We start from the raw sequence: 13,356 nt of genomic DNA, 5'->3' as shown, positions 1-13,356 counted from the left end.
GTTTCTTAGATGATAGGGAGATAAGGCTTTTGTAACTAGTAGTTTGAATGCAGAATGTTTTGAGTTTTCACAGCAATTACTTCTTACAAAGCAATGGTCAAGGAATTGCGTGTTGATGAAGGAAAAATTGATCAATCAAAGACTGAACACTATCCAAAGGCAATTCAATGTTTGTCGGTGCCTACAAACAGTGTGGATGCAGAAAGATCGAGTAGAAAGTATAAAAATGTATTAAGTGATGAAAGATGAAGCATAAATGAGAATAATCTGACAATGTACAATACTTTGTACCAAAATTCTGTTCATTTAAATAAAAATATCAATATTGCTTGAAATTAAAAGAAATACTTTTGTTGTGCATTTTTTAAGCTTTTTTTATTATTTGCGCAATTTCTGTCTTTTGCATAATTTATATAATAAATTTTTTTATGTTTAGAATCTGCGTAATTTTCAAAATTTCCAGCGAATTTTGGGTCTTTTTACCAGCAACAAACTTGCAGCCCTACCAATGGGTAGGGGTATTTATAATTCTTTTTCATTTCTAAAGCATGTAACAATTATTTTTCTTGAAATAATATAACATTTTTAGTTTCCAATAATAAATTCTAAAACTTATATATCAATTCCAAAAAAACATTTAAAAACTATAAATACCCAGTGGAGCTACATGGTTGCATTAAAAAAAGTAATGAAAAAAGGTTTGCAATTGAGCTTTCAAAAAAATTCATAAATAACCAGGTATTTAAAAATGTTTAACCCAAACTTATAAGAATTTTACATCTATAGTACTGCTTATAACTATTTGTATGCACAAGTACAAAATTAAAAACAACTACCATCATACATCAAAATTAATAAGAAAAAGAATATGGAATTTGAAAACACAAAATGAAAACAATATGTAAAATCGTTTCTTACTAAGCTATCAACATCAGGATCATCACTGAAAAAAGGCTTCCTGTCACGTTCTTGATGTTGTACAAAGGCTTGTATGTCCATATTAAAACTTTCTGATGAGGATACTTCAGCACTTTGCGTAGCCAATTCACACTTTTCAAACAGAAGAGCCAACAAAGGGAATAAAGGATGTCTAAATAAAATCAAGCAAAAGATTAGGATATTAAAAAAAAACACAATTCATAATGAAAAAAAAAAACTTGACATAATGAGTTTAGTTCTGCAGCACAATCTTCATAACTTCAATTTTATCTGTAACTTTAACACTGTCAGACAAAGACTATTATTGCAAAAATTATTGAAATTTAAAAAATGGAATAAGTTCTTATACAGCCTTTAAGTAATCAAGAGTTTTCAGAAATTTAAGATTTTTTTTAATAATAATTTTTCTTAACTTTTAAAAGTTTTTATATTTCAAAAGTTTGGTTAATTAAAGAACATTATCTGGAATTCTTGAAAGTCATCACTTTTCATTTGCTTATATATCTGTAGATTTTCAGACAAATTTTGTTAGATGTTCTGATTATCTACTGTGTTGGAGGATTTCTGCTTCCAGAGTTCTACCGTGAATTATATGGTACAATGCATACAGCCTGGAAACATTGAGCACATAAATATCTAGAATCCAACATATCCACTATCTATCTAGGTACAAAATTTACCTTTCCACACAATCCTCAGCAAAAATTCTAAAATGAAAATTGAAACAAAAACAAAACTCTTAATTCATCTTCGTAATTGAGAATTGAGTAAATTTTTATCCTTATTTAAATAATCTAAATGAAAATCATAACCTTTAAATATAATTATACTTTCACACTTTGTAGTTACATTTAGAAACAAAAGGAATTATGTATATTATTAAAATATACAGAAACATTGAATGCACAAGCTACAAAAACATAACCACACTATATATCAGTGATTCCCAAAAGGTGTCCCATGTAACCGTAGGGTTCTATTGAAAGGGTTAGAATATTTTTAACCAGCAATAATAATATTCAATCAATAATCCATAATTTATTCAATATTCTGCTAGTTTATATGAACTTTTTATGCTAAATGCAAATTTAAAAAATAGTGGTAAAATTTAAAATATATGTTGTTGTTGTTTTTTCAGTAACAATATAATGCATAAATTGTGAAAAGATTATACATTTATAAAAATTTCATAAGTGTTTCTTATTAAGCTTTTCAATTCTAAGTAAATAACTAAATTCCAGAATAAAGAATTATGTTTTAATGATAACTATGTATTTTCATCGTTTATAATAGTTCTTTTTTAAAAACCATAATTCAGGATGTTTTATTCATTTTCAGCAAATGCATAAACCAAGAAATAAATCATATTAAATATTTAATTATTTTTAAATTATTTAATATGTAGAATGATACTTTTTTTTCTGCTCAGTATAATCCCAGTTGCTGCTAATGAACTTAGGGTTACCGTTTAGGGTTCCGTAGCCGAAAAAATTGGGTGACGCTGTTTGATATTATTAAATGTGTTTAAAGAAAATTACAACTTTTAAATGCAGAGGTTAGTGTTTATTCGGTATTGAAAAATAAAATCGATTGCAAAATTGAGGGAAACAGACATATGAAACATTTTCTGTGATATCCATGAGTGAAAGAGAAAAATAGAAAAAATATAAATTACCAACAATTTAAAACAAGAAGAAAAAAAGCTTAACCTATAAAATAAGGTTTTGTTCCTCTACTATAATAGAATTTTTTTTTTTTTTTTTGTTTGTTCCCCGTAAAATTTGGTTGCATTTCTGTTGCATTCAGTCTTTTAACAATGTAGAAGATGCTTCAATAAATAGTACCAAAATAAAAATCACATCTCTGTTTAGATGATATTATTTTGCACTATTGGCGATCAAAATGGGCTACAGGTGGCGTAGAGCAGAACTCTCTACCTACGGCAACACTTCACATGCTTTCCCTATTAGCGTGTGGAAAGTCATAGAGGAAGGAAGTATGTTAGTTTAAAATCTGATCTAATGATTAAAATCTCTAAAATGATTAAAATCTTTAAAGTTGGAAAACTATATGGAACTGAAAACTACATTAAACATAGTTCTAAAGAAAAGTATCACGGAAATTTTAAAAAATATTTTTATCAAATAAAAAGGAAAAATATTAAGAAAAGGGAAAATATCGTAGTACATTCCTTTACAACTAAAAAGAGGAGGAGAGGGGAGGGACAAGGGCTAAAGGCATGAAACCGGTCTCTCCCCAGATGGCGTATTCGAGTGCTGCGATCGCCAATTAAGTTAAAACTACTTTATTACATTAAGATATTAAAAATCGACCATAAAAAGGAAATTTTCCCAAATTTAGATTTTCCAAACAAAATTCTTTGATCAAAATCAGATTTTTCGAAAAACAAGTATGATAATGATTAAAATAGAACAAAATATTGAGATTCATATATGGGGTTATCCAAATATTAAGTAAGAAACTAAAAGAATTGGGGTTTATAATTTTTATTTTTGCTGACAAATGGGAAGTATGAACTAACTGTTATAAAATTACAAGACTGTTATAAACTGTTATAAAATTACTCCAACTTTCAGGGGGAAAAAATTCTTGAAATTTTGCATAAATAATAATCTTTTTCAATATGAATTTACAGCATTGCATAATAATACATTATAAATTCATTTTACCAAATAATAACATTTGTTAAGGAAAAAACCACATTCAAAAATGATTCAAAAAGTGTTCTGATTTTTTTTTAGATTTGTAGATAAAATGGAATAAACAACAAAATTACAAAAAATAATGCTTACACAGTATTTGAACAACTATTATTTTAGAACTCTTAAGATAAAATAATGCATACTTATAAACAGCTCGTTTGTCAGCTTCAAATTGCGCTTGAGTTTGAGGATCATTTGGTGGTACATTCTGATTTTGAAGCACCATATTTTGACTGCCACTTGCAAGTGCAGCCTCTGATACATCCATACACTGGCCAATCATGGCTATTCCAGATTCACGAAAATCAGCAATGCTTGACGGAAGTCCAGTTGTAACTATTTTTCCATTCCCCGGAGAAGGTTCTTGCATACTTGGCAAAAACGAACTGAAAATAAATATTATTATTTGAATAAAGAAAAATAGGCAGAAAGATAATGAAAATATTTTAATGAAACTGATATCAAGTATAGTAAAAAGTCTAAACTGCACAGGAAAGAAATAAGAAGTTTTAAGGATATTAGAACACCCAAGTAATTAATTTTCATCATTTAATGCAAAATTGCTCACACTTGACAACCAGAGAAGTTCATTTCTTCGGTTTCTTGTCTATAGTTATCTTGCCTTAATTATTTAAAGAAAAAAAAGGTTTAAGCCTGTCAGCTTAAATATAGTAAGCAAATAAATTTTTAAGAATCAGCTTTTAATAAAGACAGTATGAATATTTTGACATGCAAATTTACACAAAATTTAATGTCAAAATCTGAAGTTTGAAAGAAATTGACAAAATACTAATCATGACATAAAAATTTTTTCAAAAATATTTGTTCAGAATTTTTTACACCATTCAGTTTTTACCAATTTGAGTAAAAGTAAACTTTAAAAAGAAAATGAAAAACAAACATTACAGAATAAATTACTAATTCAAAATTACTTATCGTGTATCTTTATTGCTTTGCATAATTTATAAAAATTATACATAGAAAAAAAAAATTCTAAACGTTACGAAGCACTATTTCTCCTAATTTTATAAAACTAGTCCTTTACTTCCCACCCTTTTTAATGATATTTTGGTGTCAAATGATGCTATCATCAAGAGCAGAATTAAGAGGAGGGTTAGTGGGGCTATTACCCCAATCATCTAAATATTTTAAGAATCCGAAAAGTTTGAGTAGTTTAAGTAATTCTTATAGTTTTTCTTTTATATATATCTAATTTAAGTTCTGTCATGTTCAATTTAAATTGTCTGCAATGATGATGTATTATGTAAATTTTCCCAGTTTTTCATTTCTCTAATTATATGGATTATCATCTAATTCCAAATAACTACTTGTACTATATAATTACTATAATTCCTATATATTTTACCTAGATTATTTTAGATAATTACTAGTAGTGCAAATTCCATGGCTGATGCTCAGAGTTTGATGAATTATTATAGTCTGTTTATTGTTAGACGAATTTTTAAAATAATAAAACTTTAAGTAAACTGATTTGATCAATGACTATAAAATCAAAAACATGAAAGTTCTGCAGTTTAGCATTTGGAAGATGTTATGAAAAATGCAAACATTTTACATGATATTGTTAATTTATTCAATCAAAAATAATGTTGAACAACACATTTAAATTAAAATGATAATCATTTTTATTGCTCTGTTTTTTTTTACTCTGTATTATGTAAGCATCATATTTATATATTTTAGACAATAACAAAAACGCATAAAATAAGCCGATTCTATTCTAATTTTCATTCAAAATTTAAAAAAATATGATCATGTATGAAATCAAAAACTTTAGACTTATGATAAAATTTCCCCCCTCTGACTTATAAACTTCCTTAACTTAATCATATCATTGAACAAATGTACGGCTCGATGGAATTTTAAAACCTAATATTGTAGAACTCTCGTGCATGAAATTGAGGGAACCTAATCTAAAGCCTCAAAACTTAGAAGTTTGCAATGATAGTCCTACTGTCAATGTAAGTATCTTTCTTTTGACTGCAAGTTGTTAGTAATTAATTAGTTCATTAACTAACCAAACTAAAAAAATTTGACTCTCAAACTCAAAGGCTCATTTTAAATGAGTGACAGTGGGTTTTTCTTTTCTTTTTTGTTATACGACAGACCTATGCCTGATAACTGAAGAAATTTTAATGATATCCATATATAATGATTACATTCTTAGAAATTTGATGACGAAAAGCAGCAAAATCTACTAAGCAATGATTATGCATGTTGGCGGACACTGTATACAGAAGGGTCAGTCGAAAAAAAATAAGTATGATAGAGACTTCAAATTGAATATGTCAACACGAAACTGGAGATTGATATATATTTAGCAACACTAATGCCTAAAGCAGTTAGGCCCTATTACTCCAAACATTCATACTTTAAATGTGGAGCAGATATATATATAAAAAAGGAGTGCTAACTGTACTGTAAGCTAAAGAATCAAACACTATCAAAAATCTTGGTAGATGGAGGTAGAAATCAACATGCAACTGCCTCACCCAGTGGAGTAGGTCGTTTTGTTTGAACAAAACTAGTTATAAATTACACAGTGAAAATTCCGAAAAAATTTATAAACTTCTGCTTTTTCTAAATAGTTGTGGGAGCAAAAAAATTATAATATGGATTAGAACTTGATTTATTTCAATTATTCAAACAATGAAACTCAAAAACTAAAAAGTGTTTTAGTTTTTGTGTTTCAAACATGTTTATAACGTAAGTTTTTGACAAAGTGAAAAAATTTATAAAAATGCTAAATTTTTTTTGGCTTAATTATAGAGATATTAGAGATTTAGTTTAATTATAGAGATATTTAGTTTAACTATCAAGATATTACAGAGATATAATTATGGAGAAATTTTTTTAGCAGGAACAGACAGATTTTAACAAATTTTTTAATTTTTTTTGTTACAATTTCAATGCAATACTTTTCAGCAGCTAAAATATTATTTTCTGACTCGTTCTGATGCACAGATCTTACTTAACACTATAGATATAATTCAGTAATACAGTTGAAAGTCTTGTATCCAGAATTATCTGGTTCATAATATAAATTTTTTAAGATTTTGTTTAAGAAAACAGGCATCATAACATGCAATATTCTATTAAAAAAAATAACAAATTGATGATTAATTAAGTCAATTTTATACAACAACGTTTTCTATGGGTTAAAGAAAATAATTAAAAGTGAACAGACGATAATATGAACATTCTCTTTCATGAATAAAGACATGTTTTCCTCTTCTTTTTTTTCTTCTATTTGATGTATAAAAAACTAGGTAGAGAGCTAATCAAACTAAAATACCACTAAAAAAAATTATATTTAACTAAGAAAAATATAAAACAAGGAACAGAATTAAGTAGATTTTGTTAATAAAAACAATCTAGTGGGAAACAAAGCTTGTCTGCTATTGTTCTTATCAAACACTATTAATATTCAGTTTCCTTAAACCACTGGTGGTTAAGGAAATGGGCAAAATTGGGAGTACGTTTCTCCCTTATACACTATTCCCCTATCCTTTAACATGGAAAAACCAGTTTTACTATGCAGAGAAGACTGCAGGTTAAAATGCGATCTTTTACGTGCGACTGCAGGTTAAATGCAACTTTTTACGCCAGATTTATTAATTTAGTTTCCGGAAAACTAAATTCTTATAAAATACGTATTTTTTTTCTATCATATTGTGTACCATTAGCCACTTACACATCAAGGCTATTTATTCGTATAGGTGGGTACGTGGATTTCATGACGCCAACGAAAGTGGCTTTTCCACATCAAGTAAATTACACTGAGTAAAATTAAAATCGCTTGTGATAAATTATGTAGCTTCTATAACATTTTGAAGTAAATAGAGTTAACCCCTAAGAATGACCAACCTCCATTAAGTACTGTTTGGAGCAGAGAGTGGTTGCTCCCAAGAAGTTTAATATATGGGGGGGGGAGAACTTTGCTTAAAGGTTCCGAAAAGTTGAACTAAGTATTAAATCATCCAACAGTAATAAAATATAATTTATTAATATTCGGAAACAAGAAAAAGCGAAAAGATGAAGCTTCGATTCTTTTACGTTTTGTTTAATTTCAAAAAAAAAACATTTCATAGATAAGGAACACTCCCATTTTCATTACTACAAAAAAGGAGACTAAAAGAATTAGATTAGAATATATTTTAAGATTTTATTTATTTATTTAATTAATAAAATCTTAAAATATCTTTATCATCCTTACAGTCAAACAATGGTTTTTTATGTTAATTATAATTCAGAAACATAGTCAATAATTACTCTTAATAGTCAAAAATTGATATTGCTTAGAAAAATTAGGGGAATAAAAATTAAATAAAACCAACAAATTAAAATAATAAATTTTTCAATATTTTTTCCCTTCAAAAAAAAAAAAATTAAAAAAAGGCAAATATATAATGAAAGAAAGTGAAACAATATATAGATATATATATTAATATTCAAATTTCTCCATAATACCTAAGAAATTAGATAGATAAAATAATTTTTAATAATTGATCATTAGAAAAATTTTCATAAGTGCTCCCTCTCAAATTGTTTACATTTAATAGAAGATACTTAGGATACAGCGATACATGCTTTATAAAATTCACAATTTAATATTAAATTGTAATATTACAACTTTGCTTTTAACAAACATTTAAATAAAATTGGCCGTGAAAGTCAATTTATCCTATTGTAAACTTAGCTTACCTTTCATATTTCAAAAAGTTCCCGTATCTCAATTTCACACCATAAAACTAAAAAATGACAGTTTTCGAAGTTTCAACATAGAAATATTTAATTTTTGAGATAGATTGCAATTTTTAATACGTGTTTAATTAAAATCTCATTTTTTTGCTATGTTTACCACAACAAAAACAATAAAACTAACAAAGACATCAATTGTTTTGGAGTTTATTCTATATTCCTCTTTGTACTCCAAAGAAAGACAGCTACAAATATCTGTTATTATCGATTATTACCGGTGACTAATTTTTCAGGCTTGGTAAAAAAGTCTCGGAATCTATAAAACATCTTTTCAAATAAACATTACATTAAAATAAATAACTAATACTTTTCGTCAATAACAAGATACACAGAGAACGGATAGTTTTAGCAACTTGAGTGGCAGCTTACCTAAGTGTCAGTCTTCGTCAAAAATGGCGGCGTCAATTATCGCTGACTATGGCCCACCCTAGAATTGACGCGTCTGACGTCATCCGAGCTCCGTCGGGGATTTTTCATGTTTATCAATTCATATTTAAAAATGATTTTAAAAACTTAAAAACAAAGCGTGTTTTTTATGCATAATGCTGTAAACGATTGATCTCGATTAAATTTAGTTAAAATATGTAGCTGCTGCAAATAAAAGAATCGAAAACAAAGGCTTTGGTTCACTGGGAACTGAGATACTGAATCACCCCATACGGAGCTCCTACACATCCTTGGGTCGTCCTCCAGCGGCACTCAGCTTTGCTGACACCGAGCAGCGTGAATAGAGTGGTCGCTTGTATGCGACAGATGCCCCTCCCAGTCGCACACTTCGTTAATTGCGCGGGATACAAATCCCCTGTGGGTAAGATTTCGCTTTGCGGCCGGCTCGCCGAAGCCAATTTTACGCAAAAATTCGGACTTCGAGTTAGTTGGCGAAAGCGGTGGGCGTCTCTAATTTAACGCCAAAGTAGTGGTGGGATGGCATGAAAATCCGCGATGACAAGAATAAATCTACTGCTACGTCCAACGGGTGTACAAAGGGAGGGCTTTCTCCGCAAGTAGAGAAAGAAGGAACTTCTCTTGTGCATTCGGACGCCGTCTATCAAAGAAGAAAAATGTTCTTGGATAAGAATAAAAACAAAACTCCAACCTCAGTTTTCATTTTTCTCTCACGCACTACAGTGAAAGCAACTTTCATCACTAGTAACTTTCGTTTCTGTTGGCGACGCGTCTGCAAACGGTAAATGAGAGAAAAATCGAATTTTTCGAGTGTTGAAGGAAATTCGCTCCGTTGATATGATTTTTTTTTCTTCTGCATAGCTAAAAAATATTTTTATTTTTTAATATCATTTTTTTAGTTTGTTCGTATAGTTTACATAAAATATGAAAAATCGAATTTTTAAATATTGAGAGAAATTTGTATAATTGATTCAATGTTTTTCTTTTCGTCTGCATAACCAAAAAAATCCGCTTTCTTTTAATAATTCTTATAAAAGTGTGATTAATGGTGTAATATTATTTAATAGACATCAACTTAAATAATGTTTTTGTATGAAAAAATATGAATTTCTTAAACCCCATTTAATTTAAACTTTTCATCTCCAGCAAAAAAATGCTGATGGTTAAAGAAACAAACTTTACTGTTTAAATAAAGTTTGTTTCTTTAACCATCAGCATTTTTTTATTAATTTATTTTTTTAAATCATTTAATTCTCTTCTCTATTTTTGCAGCTCAAAATTATGTTAAAAAAAAATACTAAAATTTTTGCTGGTACTTTTTATTTAATTTTTTAACTTCTTAATCTTCGGAAATAGTCAGAATTGATAACATTTAAAATATTATTCAATATTTTTCATCCTGCCTTTAAAAAAATTATTTGACTTTCATTGTTGCATTTCGAATCTTCTGAATCGGTATTTATGAAATAAAACTTCGATAAAAATCTTGTTTATGATGTTTGATTATGAAAAAATTCATAATCAATAAAATTTCGCAGGTTCGAAAATTGTGTCTTGATGGGGGAAATAAAAACTATTTTAACAATTTCAAAATATTGCTTTAAGGCTTGAAAAAATATAAGTCAAAATACATAAGAGATTTTCCGATTTAAAATTTCAAATTACTATTCGTTATTGACGAAAATTAATAATGTTGGTATAAAGTATTTCAAGAAAAAAGAAGTCAAAATAAAAAAAATCTTGAGCAAGTAATTTTCAAAATTAAAAAAATTAATTTCTTTAATATTATCTTTTTCCAAGAATTCTGTTAACTTTCTCCTTTTCTTTCTTTTCTTTTTTTTTTTTTTTTTTTTTTTTTTTTTTTTTTTTTTTTTTTTTTTTTTTNAAGAAAAAGTTTTATAAATCCTCTTCTTTCCATTTTTCTCCACCCCCTTTATTTAAGATTATGAAATTTATTTAGACGTTTTCATTTTTACGTCTTATCATTTGAACAAAGAGCAACTTTTCTTTCTTTTTTAATTAATTGAGACGTTAGTTGGGGTTCGTTCAAAATATCGCTATTTTATAATTACAAAGAATTATATAATTACATCGTATTAATTGAATTAAGATTAAAATTATTTATTTTTCAACCGAAAAAATATTACTTGTTTAGTTTCTTTGCACTACGAACATTAATACAAACCAGGAAATATTTGTTAAGTTCTTTAATAACAAATTGTTGCTTATACAAAGAAAGATTGTCAATTAGAAGAAAAAAAAGAAGTTATTTATTTATTTAAAAAACTTTGCCTTATAAAAAAAAAAAATGGTTACGTTTGAGAAATGTTAATTATTATATACAAATAAATATAGCCCGCTTGTGCTCTTTTATTTCTGTAGATAAAAAGAGTAATAATAGAAGGCAAATATTAAAAGAATGGATGAGCATTTTACTCATTTCATATTATAAAACAATAATTTTCATTAATAATATAATTTTTTAACTAATTGTAAGTGCAATAAAAAATTATTTATCACCAGAAAACTTAATATTAAAAAAACCTATAATAGTATGATATTTTTTAGAAAAAATGATGGATGATTTTTTTTAATGATAAAATTTTGAATATGTTTTACAAAGAATTGTTTTTTAAAGTACCTAATAATTTTGGAACGTACTTCTTTTTTATCCCAATGGTTGGTTACGGAGTTACGGGAAATAAAATTATAAATAATTTGGAAGAATTTTTTAAATCTTTAATTTTCAGGAATTGATTAATTTAAGGTGTTAACCTATGAAATTATAGTGAAATAATTTAGCGTAATATAAGAATTTGTATACTTGTGCTTAAAATATGTTAGGACATATATTTTGCAGTTATCAGATAGTTTTATTATTATTACTATTACTAGTATTATTTGTTACATAATTGAATGAAAGAAAACATTTAACTAAAGAATTACTTCAAGAAAACTAGCAACAAATACAAAAACAAAAGTAATATTTGATTACCTTGATTTTCATCGAATCTAGACTGTGTCTTATTAATTTTATATTTTCTAAATGGCGACTATTTGGAGAATGAAATAATTTGTTTAAAAAAATTATAATTATTACCTATGAGATACAGAAGGTTTATATTTTTTACTTCATCTTTTAAAAATACATTATGAGGTTAATTGTTAAGGAATACTAAGATCTGTATCAGAAAATAAGAAATTTAATGAGTTAAGTGAAAAGAAATTTGCAATGTTTACGACAATTATGATATTGTAATTTATTACATTTGATTTAAACTTGCCAAGTTTTTTCTTCCTCAAAAACTTCTGATTTTAAGGTTACAAATTTTAATCATCAGATATTTTTATTCTTAAACAATATTAAAAACCATTCAGAAGATTTTTTCCTTGCGACTAATTTTGTTCATGTACAATACCAAAATAAGAAAGCAAAACATCAACAACTCTTAACTTAAAATCAAATATCTATGATTATTAATGCTCATGACAATTTTTTTAAATTTTAAGTTGCAAAATTTATAACAACAAAAATTTAAACTTTACTATAAAAACTTCAGAGGAGGCCATACCGCGGAAGAAAATTTTCATTACAAATTCTCTTTCCCCTTCATTATACTAATTTAAAAGAAAGAAAAAGTAAGTTCAGTCAAACCTAGAGTTTGTGATGAAGTTTAAATTGCTAAAAATAATACTTCAAAATATTAAAATGTAAACAAATTATTAGAAGAGTTATTATTATTAGAAGAGCTAGGATTACCATTAGGTAATCCTAAGTTATCATCTCATAATTTATTTCCATTCATATATTTTAAAATTTTCTTTTCAGTATTTAAAACTTCATGGCTTACTCTAGGTTTGTCTGAACTCATTTTTTCTACGATTTAAATTTTAAATTAGAAATTAATTAGAGTAAGATAATTTGCAACGAAAATTTTCTTCCGTGGTATGGCGTCTTCTTAATCTGATTTCTCTAATTATCTAACATTATTTATACTTTTTTTAATTATTAACTTAAACTTTTGAGCAGTCAAAATATGTATGTATTCTTTTAATAAACCAAGTCCAGTTCTGTTTTCAACATTTTTTTTTCAGATTGGTAACCATAAATCTTAATGCTCATATCAATCTGATTAAAAGTGTTGATTGATGGAGTCATAAAAATTTAATAAATTTTTTGAATCTGAAAATTTATCCAAATTTTATCAGCAAAGTAATATTTTTTTAAATTATTTGGTGTTTTTCATACGTGTAACTATTTTTGGTAGTTTCATTATCTGCATAAAATAATTTTTTATTTAAATTATTCGAGCAAAATAAATGGAAAAAAGAAGAAAAAAATTTCATTGTTTTCTATGTGACTTTGCTTCAGCTTGAAGTTTGTTTAAAACAAAAAATACAGAAGACCAGTAAATAAAAAGAGAGAGCCTCGTAGTAACTTTTGATCTAGTGATTTCACACAAAATTTCAATTCAATATTTGGAGCTTCAAACTTAAAGATTTAAAT

The 13,356-nt window shown here is 26.8% G+C and overlaps 1 protein-coding gene across 3 annotated transcripts in view; it reads right to left on the bottom strand.

The window, feature by feature from the left end:
- The window catches only part of LOC107454584 (homeobox protein PKNOX1), a 32,709-nt gene extending 23,136 nt beyond the window's left edge, over nt 1–9,573 (bottom strand). The window contains exons 1-3 of one of the 3 annotated variants that reach the window (XM_016071824.3): nt 8,388–9,573; nt 3,806–4,048; nt 919–1,090 (exon numbers count right to left, since the gene is read on the bottom strand). In XM_016071824.3, coding sequence (XP_015927310.1) covers nt 919–1,090; nt 3,806–4,032 — 399 coding nt within the window. In that variant the 5' untranslated portion in view covers nt 4,033–4,048; nt 8,388–9,573. The remainder of the gene's footprint in view (nt 1–918; nt 1,091–3,805; nt 4,049–8,387) is intronic. The other 2 variants (XM_016071825.4, XM_043040135.2) reach the window with 2 other exon arrangements.
- Between the last annotated feature and the right edge of the window lie 3,783 nt (nt 9,574–13,356).

Source organism: Parasteatoda tepidariorum, chromosome 5, assembly GCF_043381705.1.
Source record: "Parasteatoda tepidariorum isolate YZ-2023 chromosome 5, CAS_Ptep_4.0, whole genome shotgun sequence".
NCBI lineage: Eukaryota > Metazoa > Arthropoda > Arachnida > Araneae > Theridiidae > Parasteatoda > Parasteatoda tepidariorum.
The sequence above is the reverse complement of the archived record's forward strand: the minus strand, read 5'-3'. Positions and strand labels throughout refer to the sequence as shown.